This window comes from Cinclus cinclus, chromosome 36 (assembly GCF_963662255.1).
Source record: "Cinclus cinclus chromosome 36, bCinCin1.1, whole genome shotgun sequence".
Classification (NCBI taxonomy): Eukaryota; Metazoa; Chordata; class Aves; order Passeriformes; family Cinclidae; genus Cinclus; species Cinclus cinclus.
Window position 1 is genome coordinate 136369 of NC_085081.1, and position 19515 is coordinate 155883.

Below are 19515 nucleotides of genomic sequence, written 5' to 3' on the forward strand. Positions count from 1 at the left end.
AACGCTCCCGGGGGCTCCTCCCCCCCAAAATCCCCGCGGGAGCCGCTCCGGGATGGGGGAGGGGCTGGGCTGGGTGAGTGGGGGAGGGGCGGGGATTTGGGGGGGTCCTGGGGAGATTTTGGGGGAATTTTGGGGGGTCCTGAGGGAATTTTGGGGGAATTTTGGGGGGTCCTGAGAGGATTTGTGGGAATTTTGGGGGGTCCTGAGGGAATTTGGGGGAATTTTGGGGGGTCCTGAGAGGATTTGGAGGAATTTTGGGGGGTCCTGGGGAGATTTTGGGGGAATTTTGGGGGGTCCTGAGGGAATTTGGGGGAATTTTGGGGGGTCCTGAGAGGATTTGGAGGAATTTTGGGGGGTCCTGGGGAGGTTTTGTGGGAATTTTAGGGGGTCCTGAGGGAATTTGGGGGAATTTTGGGGGGTCCTGAGAGGATTTGGAGGAATTTTGGGGGGTCCTGTGGTAATTTTGGGGGATTTTGGGGGGTCCTGGGGAGATTTTTGGGGAATTTTGGGGGGTCCTGGGGAGATTTTTGGGGAGTTTTGGGGGGCTCCTGAGGGAATTTGGTGGAATTTTGGGGGGTCCAGAGGGAATTTTGGGCGATTTTGGGGGGTCCTGAGGGGAACTGTGGGAATTTGGGGGGGTCCTGAGGGAATTTGGGGGAATTTTGGGGGGTCCTTAAGGAATTTTGGGGGGTCCTGGGGAGATTTTGGGGGAATTTTGGGGGTTCCTGGGGTAATTTTGTGGGATTCTGGGGGGTCTTGAGGAGATTTTGGGGGAATTTTTGGGGTCCTGGGGAAATTTTGGGAGATCCTGAGGGAATTTGGGGGAATTTTGGGGGGTCCTTGGGAGATTTTGGGACATTTTGGGGGGTCCTGAGGAAATTTTGGGGGAATTTGGGGAATCCTGGAGGAATTTTGGGAGGGTTTGGGAGAATTCTGGGGGGAATTTTTGGGAATTTGGGGGGTCCTGGGTTGGTTTTGGGGGAATTTGGGGAGAATTTGGAGATTTTTGGGAGGAATTTTGGGGAATTTTTGGGGAAGGTTTTGGGGATTTTTTGACCTTTGAACTTTGACCCCGGACAGGCGGTGCTGACTCTGCTGGTGATTGGGGGGAAAGGTGAGGGGTCACGGAGGGGTCACTGAGGGGTCACTGAGGGGTCACTGAGGGGTCACCCAGGGGTCACCCAGGGGTCACTCAGGGGTCACGGAGGGGTCACTGAGGGGTCACTGAGGGGTCACTGAGGGGTCACCCAGGGGTCACTCAGGGGTCACGGAGGGGTCACTGAGGGGTCACTGAGGGGTCACCCAGGGGTCACTAAGGGGTCACCCAGGGGTCACTGAGGGGTCACTCAGGGGTCACCCAGGGGTCACTGAGGGGTCACTCAGGGGTCACTCACCGGTCTCTCACTGGTCACTCACTGGTCACTCACCGGTCACTCACCGGTCACTCACCGGTCACTCACTGGTCACTCACCGGTCACTCACCGGTCTCTCACTGGTCACTCACTGGTCACTCACTGGTCACTCACCGGTCTCTCACCGGTCACTCACCGGTCACTCACCGGTCACTCACCGGTCTCTCACCGGTCACTCACTGGTCTCTCACTGGTCACTCACCGGTCACTCACCGGTCTCTCACTGGTCACTCACCGGTCACTCACCGGTCACTCACTGGTCACTCACTGGTCACTCACTGGTCACTCACTGGTCTCTCACCGGTCACTCACTGGTCACTCACCGGTCACTCACCGGTCTCTCACCGGTCACTCACTGGTCTCTCACTGGTCTCTCACCGGTCACTCACCGGTCACTCACCGGTCACTCACCGGTCACTCACCGGTCACTCACCGGTCACTCACTGGTCACTCACTGGTCTCTCACCGGTCTCTCACCGGTCACTCACTGGTCACTCACTGGTCACTCACCGGTCTCTCACCGGTCACTCACCGGTCACTCACCGGTCACTCACCGGTCACTCACCGGTCACTCACTGGTCACTCACCGGTCACTCACCGGTCACTCACCGGTCACTCACTGGTCACTCACTGGTCACTCACTGGTCTCTCACCGGTCACTCACTGGTCACTCACCGGTCTCTCACCGGTCACTCACCGGTCACTCACTGGTCACTCACTGGTCTCTCACCGGTCACTCACCGGTCACTCACTGGTCACTCACTGGTCTCTCACTGGTCACTCACTGGTCACTCACTGGTCTCTCACTGGTCACTCACTGGTCACTCACCGGTCTCTCACTGGTCTCTCATTGGTCACTCACTGGTCACTCACCGGTCACTCACTGGTCTCTCATTGGTCACTCACTGGTCTCTCACCGGTCACTCACTGGTCACTCACCGGTCACTCACTGGTCTCTCATTGGTCACTCACTGGTCACGCCCCTCTTTCCCAGGCTCCTCCCTCCCTGCCCCGCCCTTCCTGGAGGAACCAACCAATGGGAGCGCGGCTCTGGGGCAGGGGGCGGAGCTGCGGTGCCGGGCCCGGGTGGGCGTGGCCGTTCAGTGGGCGAGGGGCGGGCTCCTGCTCGGGGTCACGCCCACCCGCGCCCACCCACGCTACCGATTGGTCGGAGACCCCCGGAAAGGTGGGCGGGGCTTTTAAGGGGGCGGGGCTTACCCCGGAAGGATTAAAGGGGCGGGGTGGTTTGGGGACAAAAATTGGAATTTTAGTATTTGGGATTTTGGGGCCATTTTGGGTGGCTTTGGTGAAATTTGGAGAGTGGGGGTTGGGAGGATTTTGGGGGGATTTCGGGGCTGAATTTTGGGGCTTTTTGAGGTCGCTGGGGGCGACTTTGGGGTGATTTGGAGCAATTTTGGGGCTGATTTTGAGGTGATTTTGGGAAAATTTTGGGAAAATTTTGGGGTGATTTTGGGTGATTTTGGGGTTGATTTTGGGACAATTTTGGGCTGATTTGGGGTAAATGTTGGGGTTGATTTTGGGGTGATTTTGGGTGATTTGGGGCGATTTTGGGAGAATTTGGGGGCGGGGCTGTGGGGAGGGGGCGCGGCCTGGACCTGGGCGTGTCCCCAGGTGAGCATCACCTGCGGATCGATCACGTGACCCTCGAGGACGATGACGTCTTCCAGTGCCAGGCGGGGGAGGGGAACGGGACCCGCGCGTCCCGGCCCGCCCAGCTCAGCGTACTGGGTAAACTGGGACAAACTGGGAGGGACTGGGATCAATCTGGGACAAACTGGGATCAAACTGGTTTGTACTGGGAGGGACTGGGATCAAACTGGGATCAGTCTGGGACAAACTGGGATCAAACTGGGTTATACTGGGAGGAACAGGGATCAAACTGGGATCAGTCTGGGACAAACTGGGATCAAAATGGTTTGTACTGGGAGGGACTGGGATCAAACTGGGTTGTACTGGGAGGAACAGGGATGGGACTGGGTTATACTGGGAGGGACTGGGAGGTCCCGGAGCAGCTCTGGGGGGAATTTTGGGTGATTTTGGGGTGGTTTGAGGAATGGGCCCAGTTTATCCCAGTCCCTCCCAGTATAAACCAGTTCTATCCTAGCTTCCCCCCAGTCCCATCCCAGTCCCATCCCAGTCCCTCCCAGTCCCCTCCCAGTCCCTCCCAGTCCATCCCAGTCCCTCCCAGTCCCATCCCAGTCCCATCCCAGTCCATCCCAGTCCATCCCAGTCCCCTCCCAGTCCCTCCCAGTGTCCTCCCACTCCCTCCCAGTCCCCTCCCAGTCACTCCCAGTCTCCCCCAGTGCCTCCCAGTGCTCCTCAGCTGGAGCTGCTGGAGGGGGCGGAGCTCCCCCTGATGGGCGGGGCCGAGGTTCAGGTTCGCTGCCACGCCCACGACGCGCGCCCCGCCCCCCACCTGGAGCTGCGCCTGGGTGAGGAGGGGGAAGATTTGGGGGAATTTCGGGAAATTTGGGGAATTTTGGGGGAATTTCGGGAAATTTGGGGAAATTTGGGGAATTTTGGGGCGAGTTTGGGCAATTTTTGGGACAACTTGGAGGGATTTGGGGGAATTTTGAGAAATTTTGGGTGATTTTTGGGGCGACTTCCAGAAATTTTGAGGCGATTTTGGGAAATTTCGGGGGAATTTGGGAGCGGTTTTGGGATGGTTTTAGGGAATTTTGGGTCATTTTGGGCGATTTTGAGAGATTTTTGGGGAATTTTGGCGGTTTTTGGGGTGATTTTTGGGTGTTTTTGGGTTGATTTTTGGGGTGATTTTTGGCGGTTTTTGGGTTGATTTTTGGGGTGATTTTTGGGTGTTTTTGGGGAGATTTTTGGGGGTTTTTGGGGTGATTTTTGGGGGGATTTTTGGAGGTTTTTGGGGTGATTTCTGGGTTGATTTTTGGGTTTTTTTGGGGAGATTTTTGGGTGCTTTTGGGGTGATTTTTGGGTGATTTTTTGGGTGTTTATGGGGTGATTTTTGGCTGTTTTGGGGGGTTTTGTGGTTGATTTTTGCGGTGATTTTTGGGTGTTTTTGGGGTGATTTTGGGGGTGATTTTTGAGGTGATTTTTGGGGGTTTTTGGGTTGATTTTTGGGTTGACTTTTGGCTGTTTTTGGGTAGATTTTTGGGTTGATTTTTGGGGGTTTTGGGGGTGATTTTTGGGGTTTTTTTGGTTGTTTTTGGGTTGATTTTTGGGGTGATTTTTGGTTGTTTTTGGGTTTATTTTTGGGGGATTTGGGTTGATTTTTGGGGTGATTTTTGAGGGTTTTTGGGGTGATTTCTGGGTTGATTTTGGGGGGTTTTTGGGGTGATTTTTGGGTTGATTTCTGGGTTGATTTTGGGGTGATTTTTGGGTTGATTTTTGGCTGTTTTTGGGTTTATTTTTGGGGGTTTTGGGTTGATTTTTGGGGTGATTTTTGAGGGTTTTTGGGGTGATTTCTGGGTTGATTTTGGGGGGTTTTTGGGGTGATTTTTGGGTTGATTTCTGGGTTGATTTTGGGTTTATTTTTGGGGGTTTTTGGGGTGATTTTTGGGGTGATTTTTGGTTGTTTTTGGGTTTATTTTTGGGGGTTTTGGGTTGATTTTTGGGGTGATTTTTGAGGGTTTTTCGGGTGATTTCTGGGTTTATTTTTGGGGGGTTTTGGGGTGATTTTTGGGTTGGTTTTTGGGTTGATTTTTGGTTGTTTTTGGGTTTATTTTTGGGGGTTTTGGGTTGATTTTTGGGGTGATTTTTGAGGGTTTTTGGGGTGATTTTTGGGTTGATTTCTGGGTTGATTTTGGGGTGATTTTTGGGTTGATTTTTGGCTGTTTTTGGGTTTATTTTTGGGGGTTTTGGGTTGATTTTTGGGGTGATTTTTGAGGGTTTTTCGGGTGATTTCTGGGTTTATTTTTGGGGGGTTTTGGGGTGATTTTTGGGTTGGTTTTTGGGGTCCCAGGGGAGCAGCCCCTTCCTGACGTCTCCTCCCGGGTGTTCGAGGGGTCCCACCCCAAACTGAGCTCCAGCGAGGTCACGGCGAGGTGAGCACCAGTATAGACCAGTACAGACCAATACAAACCAGTAGGGACCCGTAGAGTCCAGCATGCACCAATATAAACCAGTATAGACCAGTACACACCACTAAAAACCAGCGACCACCAGTCCCTCCCAGTTTCCCCAGGCTCTCTCCCAGTCCCTCCCAGTCCCTCCCAGTTTCCCCAGGCTCTCTCCCAGTCCCTCCCAGTCCCTCCCAGTTTCCCCATGCTCTCTCCCAGTCCCTCCCATTCCATCCCAGTTTCCCCAGGCTCTCTCCCAGTCCCTCCCTGTCCATCCCAGTTTCCCCAGCCTCTCTCCCAGTCCCTCCCAGTCCATCCCAGTTTCCCCAGGCTCCCTCCCAGTCCATCCCAGTTTCCCCAGGCTCTCTCCCAGTCCCGCCCAGTCCATCCCAGTTTCCCCAGGCTCTCTCCCAGTCCCTCCCAGTCCATCCCAGTTTCCCCAGGCTCCCTCCCAGTCCCTCCCAGTCCATCCCAGTTTCCCCAGGCTCTCTCCCAGTCCCTCCCAGTCCATCCCAGTTTCCCCAGGCTCTGTCCCAGTCCCTCCCAGTCCATCCCAGTTTCCCCAGGCTCCCTCCCAGTCCCTCCCAGTCCATCCCAGTTTCCCCAGGCTCTCTCCCAGTCCATCCCACCACGGGCTCTCTCTGCTCTGCTCCGCCTCCAACCTGGCCGGGCCGGCTCCGGCCGAGGCCGAGCTCCACCTGGACATCGCAGGTGAGTCACCCACATCCCATAATAACCCCCCCAAAACTGACCCCGCCCTTCCCCAAAAACATCCCGGAATTATCCCGGAAATAATCCCAAAATCGTCCCGAAATAATCCCGGAATTATCCCGGAAATAATCCCAAAATCATCCCGAAATAATCCCGGAATTATCCCGAAATAATCCCAAAATCGTCCCAAAGTAATCCCAAAATTATCCCAAAATAATCCCGAAATGTCCCAAATTTATCCCTGAAATTATCCCGAAATTATCCCGGAAATAATCCCAAATTTATCCCAAAATTGTCCCAAATTTATCCCAAGATTGTCCCAAATTTATCCCAAAATTATCCCAAATATATCCCTGAAATATCCCAAAAAATCCCAAATTATCCCCAAAAATCACTTGAAATGATCCCAGTCCCCTCCCAGTCCCTCCCAGTCCCACCCCAGTCTAATCCCAGTCCCTCCCAGTCCCTCCCAGTGCTCCCAGTATCGAGGGGCTCCCGCCGCTGGTGCGGGCGGGGGTGGAGCTGCAGCTGCTGTGTGTGAGCCGGGGGGGGCGCCCTGCTCCCAGTCTGCACTGGGACAAGGTACTGGGAGGGACTGGGAGGGACTGGGAGGGGATTGGGAGGGAACTGGGATGGACTGGGATGGACTGGGAGGGAACTGGGAGGGACTGGGAGGGGATTGGGAGGGAACTGGGATGGACTGGGAGGGGATTGGGAGGGATTTGGAAGGAACTGGGATGGGGTTGGGAGGGACTTAGAGAGCATTGGGAGGAACTGGGAGAGACTGGGAGGGGATTGGGAGGGACTGGGAGGGACAAGGATGGAACTGGGAGGGAACTGGGATGGACTGGGAGAGGATTCGGAGGGAACTGGGATGGACTGGGAGGGACTGGGAGGGACTGGGAAGGAACTGGGAGGGACTGGGAGGGTATTGGGAGGGACTGGATGGGACTGGGAGGGACTGGTGGGGAACTAAGAGGGGATTGGGAGGGACTGGGTTATACTGGGGAGGACTGAGAGCACTGGGATCAAATTGGGATCAAACTGGGAATTACTGGGGTGGATTTTTCTGTGGGCGTGGCCTGTTGTGACCCCGCCCATTTCCGGATCCGCCCCTTTAAGGACGGGCACGCCCTGCAGGGGGCGTGGTCAGAGGACGCGGGGGGCGTGACCAGAACCCGCCTCGTGTTCAGCCCCGCCCCCGAGGACGATGGCGCCACCCTGCGGTGCCGCGCCGTGACGTCACTTCCTGGGGGCGGGGCCAGCGCCAGCGTCAAACTTCGAGTGTTGTGTGAGGGAATGGGATGGACTGGGATATACTGGGAGGGACTGGGATATACTGGGAGGGGACTGGGAGGGACTGGGATGGACTGGGAGGGACTGGGATATACTGGGAGGGGACTGGGAGGGACTGGGATATACTGGGAAGGGACTGGGAGGGGACTGGGAGGGGACTGGGAGGGACTGGGATATACTGGGAGGGACTGGGATGGACTGGGAGGGATTGGAGGAGAAATGGGAGGGGACTGGGATATACAGGTTTATACTGGGAGGGACTGGGATATACTGGGAGGGAATTTGAGGGGACTGGGAGAGAATTGGTAGGGGACAGGAATATACTGGGAGGGGACTGGGATGGACTGGGAGAGGACTGAGGCAATTGGGTTATACTGGGATGTACTGGGAAGGGACTGGGAAGAAAGTGAGGGAACTGGGATGGACTGGGAGGGAACTGGTTTGTACTGGTTTTTACTGGGAGGGGACTAGTTTGGGCTCCCTCAGGGTGGTTTATAGTGGTCCATACTGGATTATACTGGTCTCTCTACCAGTCCATATCGGTCCTTACTGGTCTATGCTGATCCATACTGGTTTGCACTGGTCCATGCTGGTTTATACTGGTCAGACCGTACAGATCCATGGTAACCCACACTGACCTGTACTGGTTTATACTGGTCTGTACCAGCCTGTACTGGTTTATACTGGTCGCCACTGGTGAGACCGTACTGACATATAAAAACCCATACTGGTCAGTATTGATTTGTACTGGTCTGTACTGGTTTATACAGGTCTGTACTGGTTTATACTGGTCTGTACTGGTTTATACTGGTTCGTACTGGTTTATACTGGTCTGTACTGGTCAGATGGGCCCTCGGAGCTGACCCTGCAGGGCTCGGGCGCGGTGGCCGAGGACGGGGAGGCGGCGCTGAGCTGCACCAGTGCTCCCAGTAACCCTCCAGTACGGCTGCGCTGGTGGCTCGGGGGGAGGGAACTGCAGGCCAGCCACGAGGGGCCGGCACCAGTGAGTGAACTGGGCAAACTGGGAGAGACTGGGAGGGCACTGGAGGGGGACTGGGACGGGCTGGGGGGGACTGGGAGGGTATTGGAGGGGTAACTGGGCAAACTGGGAAGGACTGGGAGAGGGCTGTGAGGGACTGGGAGGGGATCGGGAGGGACTGGGAAATGACCAGTGAGAGACCAGTGAGTGACCAATGAGTGACCAGTGAGTGACCAGTGAGTGACCAGTGAGTGACCAGTGAGAGACCAGTGAGTGACCGGTGAGAGACCAGTGAGTGACCGGTGAGTGACCGGTGAGAGACCAGTGAGTGACCAGTGAGACACCAGTGAGTGACCAGTGAGACACCAGTGAGTGACCAGTGAGAGACCAGTGAGAGACCGGTGAGTGACCGGTGAGTGACCGGTGAGAGACCGGTGAGTGACCAGTGAGAGACCAGTGAGTGACCAGTGAGAGACCAGTGAGTGACCGGTGAGTGACCAGTGAGTGACCAGTGAGTGACCAGTGAGTGACCAGTGAGAGACCAGTGAGTGACCGGTGAGTGACCAGTGAGTGACCAGTGAGAGACCAGTGAGTGACCAGTGAGTGACCGGTGAGAGACCAGTGAGTGACCGGTGAGTGACCGGTGAGTGACCGGTGAGTGACTGGTGAGAGACCGGTGAGAGACCAGTGAGTGACCGGTGAGTGACCGGTGAGTGACCAGTGAGAGACCAGTGAGTGACCGGTGAGTGACCAGTGAGAGACCAGTGAGTGACCGGTGAGTGACCAGTGAGAGACCAGTGAGAGACCAGTGAGAGACCGGTGAGTGACCAGTGAGAGACCAGTGAGTGACCGGTGAGTGACCAGTGAGAGACCAGTGAGTGACCAGTGAGTGACCGGTGAGTGACCGGTGAGAGACCGGTGAGAGACCGGTGAGTGACCAGTGAGTGACCGGTGAGTGACCGGTGAGTGACCAGTGAGTGACCAGTGAGTGACCGGTGAGTGACCGGTGAGTGACCAGTGAGAGACCGGTGAGAGACCGGTGAGTGACCGGTGAGTGACCGGTGAGTGACCGGTGAGAGACCAGTGAGAGACCAGTGAGTGACCAGTGAGAGACCGGTGAGAGACCGGTGAGAGACCAGTGAGAGACCAGTGAGTGACCGGTGAGTGACCAGTTAGAGACCAGTGAGAGACCGGTGAGAGACCGGTGAGTGACCGGTGAGTGACCAGTGAGAGACCAGTGAGTGACCAGTGAGTGACCGGTGAGTGACCGGTGAGTGACCGGTGAGTGACCAGTGAGAGACCAGTGAGAGACCAGTGAGTGACCGGTGAGTGACCGGTGAGTGACCAGTGACCGCTGCCCCGGTGGCCGCAGGGGGGCGGGGCCGTGTCCAACCTGACGCTGCGGGGGAGGGTCCAGGACCACGGCGCCCCCCTGGTGTGCGAGGCCGAGACCCCCGGGGTGGGGACCCGGAGTGTGACAGTGACCGTCAGTGTGAGCCGTGAGTGAACTGGGACCGACTGGGAGGGACTGGGAGGGATTGGCAGGGAACTGGGATGGCCTGGGAGGGGACTGGGATCGACTAGGTGGGATTGGGAGGGAACTGGGACAAACTGGCAGGGAGTGGGACAAACTGGGAAGGCGCTGGGAAGAACTGGGATGATGCTGGAATCACTGGGAGGGACTGGGACCACAGTGAGAGGGAATGGGGGAGGTGTGCCTTTAAGAGCGGGCCTGTCCCTTTAAGAGTGAGCCTGTCCCTTTAACAGTGGGTGTATCCCTTTAAGAGTGGACCTGTCCCTTTAAGAGTGAGACTGTCCTTTTAAGAGCGAGCCTGTCCCTTTAACAGTGGGCATGTCTCTTTAAGAGCATGTGTATCCCTTTAAGAGTGGTTGTATCCCTTTAAGAGTGTGTGTATCCCTTTAAGAGTGTGTGTATCCCTTTAAGAGCAAGTGTATCTCTTTAAGAGCGGGCATGTCCCTTTAAGAGCAGGCGTGTCCCTTTAGGAAAGGGTGTGTCCCTTTAAAAGTGGGTGTATCCCTTTAAGAAGGGGCGTATCCCTGTAAGTGGAGGCCTGTCCCTTTAAGAGGGGGCGTGTCCCGCTCTGGCCCCGCCCCCAGACCCACCCCAGGCTCTCTGGGTCGAGGCCCCGCCCCCCAACGCCACCTTCCGGGTGGGGGAGGGGCTGCAGCTGCTGTGCCACGCCCGGGGGGGGCACCCGGCCCCGAAACTCACCTGGACCAAGGTGAGAACAGCGCCGAACCCACCCAAAGTGTCCCCAAATGTCCCCAAATGTCCCAAATGTCCCCAAATGTCCCAAATGTCCCCAAATGTCCCCAAATGTCCCAAATGTCCCAAATGTCCCAAATGTCCCCAAATGTCCCAAATGTCCCCAAATGTCCCCAAATGTCCCCAAAGTGTCCCCAAATGTCCCCAAATGTCCCCAAATGTCCCAAATGTCCCAAATGTCCCAAATGTCCCCTCACATCCTCTCCCAGTAACACCAAACCAGTATAAACCAGTTACCACAAACCCCTTTCTCATTTCTCCCAGTCCATCCCAGTCTCTCCCAGTCCATCCCAGTCCATCCCAATCCCCTCCCAGTTCCTCCCAGTTGCTCCCAGTTCCCTCCCAGTCCATCCCAGTCCATCCCAATCCCCTTCCAGTTTAATCCCAGTCCCTCCCAGTCCCTCCCAGTCCCATCCAGTCCCTCCTAATCCCCTCCCAGTCCCATCCCAGTCCGTCCCAGTCCCTCCCAGTTTAATCCCAGTCCATCCCAGTCCCTCCCAGTCCGTCCCAATCCCCTCCCAGTCCCTCCCAGTTTAATCCCAGTCCCTCCCAATCCCCTCCCAGTCCCTCCCAGTCCATCCCAGTCCCTCCCAGTTTAATCCCAGTCCCTCCCAGTTTAATCCCAGTCCGTCCCAATCCCCTCCCAGTCCCTCCCAGTTTAATCCCAGTCCATCCCAGTCCCTCCCAGTCCATCTCAGTCCGTCCCAATCCCCTCCCAGTCCCTCCCAGTTTAATCCCAGTCCATCCCAATACCCTCCCAGTTTAATCCCAATCCCTCCCAGTTCAAGCCCCGCCCCCTCCCCAGGACGGGCGCCCCCTGCCGGACGCCCCCCCCCAGAGCCGCTCCGGTCACGTGACCTCCCGGGCGCTGCCGCTCCGGGCCACGCCCAGCGACAACAGCGCCCCCTACCGGTGTGAGGCTGGGCCCGCCCGCAGCGCCCCCGTGCGGCTCCGAGTGCTCTGTGAGATGCACTGGGGGCACTGGGAGCCACTGGGAGGGGACCGGGATGGACTGGGAGGAAAAGGGAGGGACTGGGAGACGATTGGGAACGACTGGGATGGACTGGGAGGGGATTGGGAGGGAACTGAGATGGACTGGGAGAGGATTGGGAGCGACTGGGATGGACTGGGAGGGACTGGGATGGACTGGGAGGGGATTGGGAGGGAACTGAGATGGACTGGGAGAGGATTGGGAGCGACTGGGATGGACTGGGAGCGACTGGGATGGACTGGGAGGGGATTGGGAGGGAACTGAGATGGACTGGGAGAGGATTGGGAGCGACTGGGATGGACTGGGAGGGACTGGGATGGACTGGTAGGGGATTGGGAGGGGCTGGGAGGGAAATGGGAGGGTATTGGGAGGGATTAAGGTGGACTGGGAGGAAATTGGGAGGGACTGGGATAGACTGGGAGCTACTGGGATGGACTGGGAGGGCATTGGGAGGGAACTGAGATGGACTGGGAGAAGATTGGGAGCGACTGGGATGGATTGGGAGGGACTGGGATGGAAATGGGAGGGGATTGGGAGGGATTGAGGTGGACTGGGAGGAAATTGGGAGGGACTGGGAGGGGCTGGGATTAAACTGGAAGGGGATTTGGAGGGACTGGGAGGGGACTGGGATGCACTGGGAGGGGCGGGGATTAAACTGGGAGAAGATTGGGAGGGACTGGGATGGGACTGGGAGGGGATTGGGATGGACTGGGATTAAACTGGGAGGGGATTGGGAGGGACTGGGATGGACTGGGAGGGGATTGGGGAGGGATTGGGATGGACTGGGTTTAAACTGGGAGGGGACTGGGAGGGGATTGGGAGGGACTGGGTTTAAACTGGGAGGGGACTGGGAGGGACTGGGAGGGGATTGGGATGGACTGGGTTTAAACTGGGAGGGGACTGGGATGAGAATGGGAGGGACTGGGACCGACAGGGACTGGGAGGGGATTGGGAGAGAGTGGGAGGGACTGGGATATACTGGGAGGGGACTGGGAGGGGATTGGGAGGGACTGGGATATTCTGGGAAGGGATTGGAGGGGAGTGAGAGGGTATTAGGGAGGACTGGGATTAAACTGGGAGGGACTGGGATGGACTGGGAGGGACTGGGATAAACTGGGATAAACTGGGAGGGACTGGGAGTACACTGGTGACCTTGGTGGTGTGGCCAAAGGTGGGTGTGGCCACCCTGTGCCTTTCCCAGTCCCACCCAGTAACTCCCAGTGCTTTCCCAGTCCCTCCCATTCCATCCCAGTGCCCTCCCAGTCCATCCCAGTAACTCCCAGTCCCTCCCAGTTCCAGCCCAGTCCGTCTCCATCTCGGTGTCTCCCCGTGAGCCCCGCCCTGGCCACGCCCTGTCCCTCACCTGCCGCGCTGGCCCCGCCCACCCTGGCCCCGAGCTCACCTGGATCCGGCCCGGCCACGCCCCGTGAGAAACCAGTAACACCAGTAACGCACCAGTAACACCAGTAACACACCAGTGATGCTCCAGTGCAATCCCAGTAACACACCAGTAACACCGGTTCCCTCCCACTGTGGAACCAGTCACACCAGTAACCCCAGTGATCTCCCTCCCAGTAACATCCCAGTAAACCCAAATCAGAAACCAGTATAAACCAGTAACCCAAATCCCCTCCCAGTCCCCTCCCAATCCCCTCCAGTCCCCTCCCATTCCCTCCCAGTCCCTCCCAATCCCCTCCCAGTCCCCTCCCATTCCCTCCCAGTCCCTCCCAATCCCCTCCCCGTCCCTCCCAGTAACCCCAGTTTCCCCGCAGGGATCCGGGGCTGCCCCTCCCCCCCAGCCCCGCCCCCTACGGGGGGGTCACGGTGGGGTCGCGGCTGCTCCTGCAGGGGGCGCTGTCGCTGCAGGATCAGCCAATCACGTGCCGAGCCTGGAGCGCGCGGCTGGGCGTGGCCGTGAGCTCCGCCCACACCCTGCGCATGCGCCGTGAGCCACCGGGAGGGGTCCAAAGGGGACTTGGGGTTACTGGGTTATACTGGGACGGACTGGGAGGGGACTGGGCTATACTGGGTTATACTGGGAGGGACCGGGAGGGGTCCAAAGGGGACTTGGGGTGTACTGGGTTATACTGGGACGGACTGGGAGGGGACTGGGCTATACTGGGTTATACTGGGAGGGACCGGGAGGGGTCCAAAGGGGACTTGGGGTTACTGGGTTATACTGGGACGGACTGGGAGGGGACTGGGCTATACTGGGTTATACTGGGAGGGACTGGGAGTGATTGGGGTATACTGGGTTATACTGGGATTAATGGGAGGGGATTGGGTTATAGTGGCTTATACCAGGTTATACTGGGAGGGGACTGGAATGGACTGGTTTATACTGGGATGTACTGGCATGAGACTGAGATTTACTGGGATATACTGGGATGCTCTGGGATATACTGGGAACGCATTTGGATGGGACAGGGAGTTACTGGCATTGAACTGGGAGGTTCCAGGCGCTGTACTGGTCCATACTGGTCCGTACTGGTCCGTACTGGTGCAGACACACCCCTGGTGACAATGGGGGGGGGGGGGGGTCTCTGGGGCCTAACTGGGACATACTGGGACATACTGGGAACACATTTATCAAGGCCTGGGAGTTACGGGGATTGAACTGGGAGGTTCCGGGTGCTGCACTGGTCCATACTGGTCCGTACTGGTCCGTACTGGTGCAGACGTGCCCCTGGTGAGCGCCGGCCCCTCCCCCGTGCTGGTTCTGGAAGGTTCCGAGGCCGTTCTGGGGCTGTCGGTGCGCGCCCATCCCCCACCCGAGAGCTGCACCTGGAGCGTCCGCGGGAGGGGGATCAGCCCCGGTACTGGTTCATGCTGGGAGGGACTGGGAGAGGATTCACGGTTGCTGGTTTATACTGGTTTGGGATTTGGGGTTACTGGGGAGGTTACTGGGAGGTTACTGGGAGCAGTGGGCGCTTACTGGGAGCACTGGGATGTTACTGGGAGCACTGGGGTGTTACTGGGAGCTTACTGGGAGCACTGGGACGTTACTGGGAGCACTGGGGTGTTACTGGGAGCTTACTGGGAGCACTGGGACATTACTGGGAGCACTGGGATGTTACTGGGAGCACTGGGAGCTTACTGGGAGCTTACTGGGAGCACTGGGGTGTTACTGGGAGCAGTGGGATGTTACTGGGAGCTTACTGGGAGCACTGGGATGTTACTGGGAGCACTGGGGTGTTACTGGGAGCTTACTGGGAGCACTGGGACGTTACTGGGAGCACTGGGGTGTTACTGGGAGCTTACTGGGATCACTGGGGTGTTACTGGGAGCACTGGGAACCCCCAGACGATCACCGCGGTGGGCGTGACCTCTTTTTCCCTGACCACGCCCCCTTTTTTATTGACCGTTTGGCCCCGCCCCCAGAGGGGTCCCCGCGCTTCCGGGTCTCGCCAGGGGGCGCTCTCGTCATCGCCAACGTCACGCGCGGGGACAGCGCCCCCTACCGGGTGTGGTGTCACAACGCCGAGGGCGGGGCCGGAGATGACGTCACACTGCTGGTGCAGGGTCCGGGACCTCCCCCGACCCCTCCCCCCTCCCCCCCAATTAACCTCGCGTTAATTACAGAGCCCGGGCGGGATTAACCCCGGACGGAGCCCGAATTAACCCTCAATTAATCTGAAATTAATGTCCAATAAAACCCAATTAATCCCAAATTAACCCCGATTAAAACCTGAATTAATCCCAAATTAACCCCAAATTAATGTCCAATAAACTCCGAATTAATCCCAAATTAACCCCGAATTAATCCCAAATAAACCCCCAATTAATCCCAAATTAACCCCGAATTAATCCTAAATTAACCCCGAATAAACCCCGAATTAATCCCAAATTAATCCCAAATAAACCCCCAATTAATCCCAAATTAACCCCGAATTAACCCCAAATTAATCCCAAATTAACCCCGAATTAATCCCAAATTAATGTCCAATAAACTCCCAATTAATCCCAAATTAACCCCGAATTAATCCCAAATTAACCCCGAATTAACCCCAAATTAATCCCAAATTAACCCCGAATTAACCCCCAATTAATCCCAAATTAACCCTCAATTAATCTGAAATTAATGTCCAATAAAACCCGAATTAATCCCAAATTAATCCCAAATTAACCCCCAATTAATCTGAAATTAACCCCGAATTAATCTGAAATTAACCCCCAATTAATCTGGAATTAATGTCTAATTAACCCCAAATTAACCCCAAATAATCCGAATTTAACCCCGAATTAATGTGAAATTAATGTTAAATTAACCTTGAATTAAGCCCGAATTAACCCCGAATTAATCCGAAATTAATCCCCAATTAATCTGAAATTAATGTCAAATTAATCCTGATTTAATCCGAAATTAACCCCGAATAATCCGAAAAATTAACCCAGATTAAATCCCCCCGGGACTCCCAAAATTCCACCCAAAAATCCCCCCCAGGACCCCCCAAAAAGCCCCCAAATTCCACCCAAATCCCCCCAAAATTTCCCCAAATTCCACCCAAAATCCCCCCAAAATTTCCCCAAATTCCACCCAAAATCCCACCCAAAATCCCCCCAAAAATCCCCCGGGACCCCCAAATTCCACCCAAAATCCCCCCAAATTCCACCCAAATCCACCCAGGACCCCCCAAATCCCCCCGGGACCCTCCAAATTCCACTAAAATTTCCCAAAATTTCCCCCAAAAATCCCCCCGGGACTTCCCAAATCCCCCCAAAATCTCCCGGGACCCTCAAATTTCACCCAAATCCCCCCAAAATTTCCCCAAATTCCACCCAAATCCCCCCAAAAATCCCCCGGGACCCCCAAATTCCACCCAAAGCCCCCCCAAAATCACCTCGGGGTCCCCAAAATCCCCCTGGGACCCCCCAAATTTCCCCAAATTCCACCAAAAATCCCCCAAAAACTCCACCCGGGACCCCCCAAATTCCACCCAAATCCACCCAGGACCCCCCAAATCCCCCCGGGATCCCCCAAATTTCCCCCAAAATCACAGCAGGACCCCCGAAATTCCACCCAAATCCTCCCGGGACCCCCCAAATTCCACTCAAAATCCCCCCGGGACCCCCAAATTTCACCCAACCCCCCCCAAATTCCCCCGAATCCCCCCTGATACCCCCCAAATTCCACCCAAATCCTCCCGGGACCCCCCAAATCCCCCCAAAATCCCCCCCAGGGATCCCCCAAATTCCACCTAAATCCCCCCAAAATCCCCCCGGGACCCCCAAATTTCACCCCCCCCCCCCCCAAATTCCCCCAAATTCCACCCAAATACCCCCAGATGCCTCCGGGACCCCCCAAATTTCCCCCAAAATCACCGCAGGATCACTCAAATTCCACCCAAAATCCCCTCGGGACCCCCCCAAATCCCCCCAGGATCCCCCCGGGACCCCCGAAATTCCCCCAAAATTTCCCCAAAATCGCCCCCCCAAAGATCCCCCCGGGACCCCCAAATTTCACCCAAATCCCCCCAAATTTCACCCAAATCCCCCGAAATTTCACCCAAATCCCCCCAAATTCTTCCCAAAATCGCCCCCGGGACTCCCAAAATCCCCCCGGGACCACCCAAATTTCACCCAAATCCCCCGAAATCCCCCGAAATTTCACCCAAATCCCCCCAAATTTCACCCAAATCCCCCCAAATCGTCCCCTCGGACCCTCCCCATTCCCTCCCAGTTCCTCCCAGTATCGTGCGAGCCCCGGACCCGGTGGTGGTGGCCGAGGGGGGGGAGGGGCAGCTGCAGTGCGAGGCCGAGGGGAGCCCCCTCCCCCCAGGGAGCGTCCGGTGGGAGCGGCTGGTGAGGGGGGAGGGGTTTGGGGGGGATTTGGGGGGGATTTGGGGGGGATTTGGGGGTTTTGGAGAGGTTTGGGGGGAAATTTGGGGGGGGATTTTTGGGGGGGTTTCGGGAATTTGGGGGGATTTTGGGGGAGATTTTGGGGATTTGGGGGGAAATTTGGGGGATTTGGGGGGGTTTTGGGGGAGATTTTCAGAATTTGGGGAGAATTTTGGGGGGAATTTTGGGAATTTTGGGGAGATTTTGGGAATTTTGGGGAGATTTTGGGGGGTTTTGGGGGAGATTTTGGGAATTTGGGGAGAATTTTGGGGGGAATTTCGGGAGTTTGGGGGAGATTTTGGGGGGGATTTTGGGGGGGATTTTGGGGGGAAATTTGGGGGATTTGGGGGGGTTTTGGGGGAGATTTTGGGAATGTGGAGGGAAATTTGGGGAGAATTTGGGAATTTTGGGGGGGGTTTTGGGGAAGATTTGGGGGATTTGGGGGGATTTTAGGGAAATTTGGGGGGAAATTTGGGGGGGAATTTTGGGGATTTGGGGGGGATATTTGGGGGATTTTTGGGAATTTTGGGGGGGTTTTGGGTATTTGGGGTAGAGAATTTGGGGGGATTTTGGGGTTTGGGGGGAGATTTTGGGGGAATTTCGTGGGGTTTTTAAGGATTTGGGAGGAATTTGGGCTATTTTGGGTCCATTTCGGGTCTATTTTGGGTTTATTTCTGGTCTGTTTCTGGGTTTGTTTCTGGGTCTGTCCCGGGTCCATTTCTGGGTTTATTTCGGGTTTATTTTGGGTCTATCCCGGGTCTGTTCCGGGTCTGTCCCGGGTCCATTTCCGGGTTTATTTCGGCTCTGTCCCGGGTCTGTCCCGGGTCCATTTCCGGGTTTATTTCGGCTCTGTCCCGGGTCTGTCCCGGGTCCATTTCCGGGTTTATTTCGGGTCTCTCCCGGGTCTGTCCCGGGTCCATTTCCGGGTTTATTTCGGCTCTGTCCCGGGTCTGTCCCGGGTCCATTTCCGGGTTTATTTCGGGTCTCTCCCGGGTCTGTCCCGGGTCCATTTCCGGGTTTATTTCGGGTCTGTCCCGGGTCCATTTCCGGGTTTATTTCGGCTCTATCCCGGGTCTGTCCCGGGTCCATTTCCGGGTTTATTTCGGGTCTGTCCCGGGTCTGTCCCGGGTCCATTTCCGGGTTTATTTCGGGTCTCTCCCGGGTCCATTTCCGGGTCCATTTCCGGGTTTATTTCGGGTCTGTCCCGGGTCCATTTCCGGGTTTATTTCGGCTCTGTCCCGGGTCTGTCCCGGGTCCATTTCCGGGTTTATTTCGGGTCTGTCCCGGGTCTGTCCCGGGTCCATTTCCGGGTTTATTTCGGGTCTCTCCCGGGTCCATTTCCGGGTCCATTTCCGGGTTTATTTCGGGTCTGTCCCGGGTCCATTTCCGGGTTTATTTCGGCTCTGTCCCGGGTCTGTCCCGGGTCCATTTCCGGGTTTATTTCGGGTCTGTCCCGGGTCCATTTCCGGGTTTATTTCGGCTCTATCCCGGGTCTGTCCCGGGTCCATTTCCGGGTTTATTTCGGGTCTCTCCCGGGTCTGTCCCGGGTCCATTTCCGGGTTTATTTCGGGTCTCTCCCGGGTCTGTCCCGGGTCCATTTCCGGGTTTATTTCGGGTCTCTCCCGGGTCTGTCCCGGGTCCATTTCCGGGTTTATTTCGGCTCTGTCCCGGGTCTGTCCCGGGTCCATTTCCGCGCTCTTTGGTTCGATTCCGTGCCCCGTTCGTGTCCCCTCTCCCCCCAGGGCGACTCGGGGTCCCCCCTGGCGCTGCCCCCCGAGCTGCAGCCGCTGCCGGGGGGTCCCGGGGGGTCCCTGCGGGTGTCGGGGGCTCGGCGGCACCTGGGGGGTCCCTACGAGTGCAGGGTGGAGTCGGGGGTGCCCCCCCCGGCCAGGGCCATCGTCCGGCTGGTGGTGACCTGTGAGAGACTGGGGGAGGGGATCACGGGATAA

At 56.6% G+C, this 19515-nt stretch overlaps 1 protein-coding gene across 1 annotated transcript; it reads left to right on the forward strand.

Annotated features, from left to right (window-relative positions):
• Positions 1-52: 52 nt before the first annotated feature.
• Positions 53-19515, forward strand: LOC134055862 (nephrin-like). Its single transcript, XM_062512330.1, has 19 exons — positions 53-73; positions 1081-1114; positions 2407-2598; positions 3045-3154; positions 3757-3865; positions 5368-5449; positions 6084-6175; positions 6639-6757; positions 7298-7466; positions 8317-8552; positions 9823-9949; positions 10569-10693; positions 11543-11699; positions 13028-13154; positions 13501-13673; positions 14407-14544; positions 15110-15250; positions 17409-17530; positions 19309-19515. The coding sequence occupies exons 1-19, from the start codon at positions 53-55 to the stop codon at positions 19513-19515; spliced, it is 2481 nt and encodes an 826-aa protein (XP_062368314.1).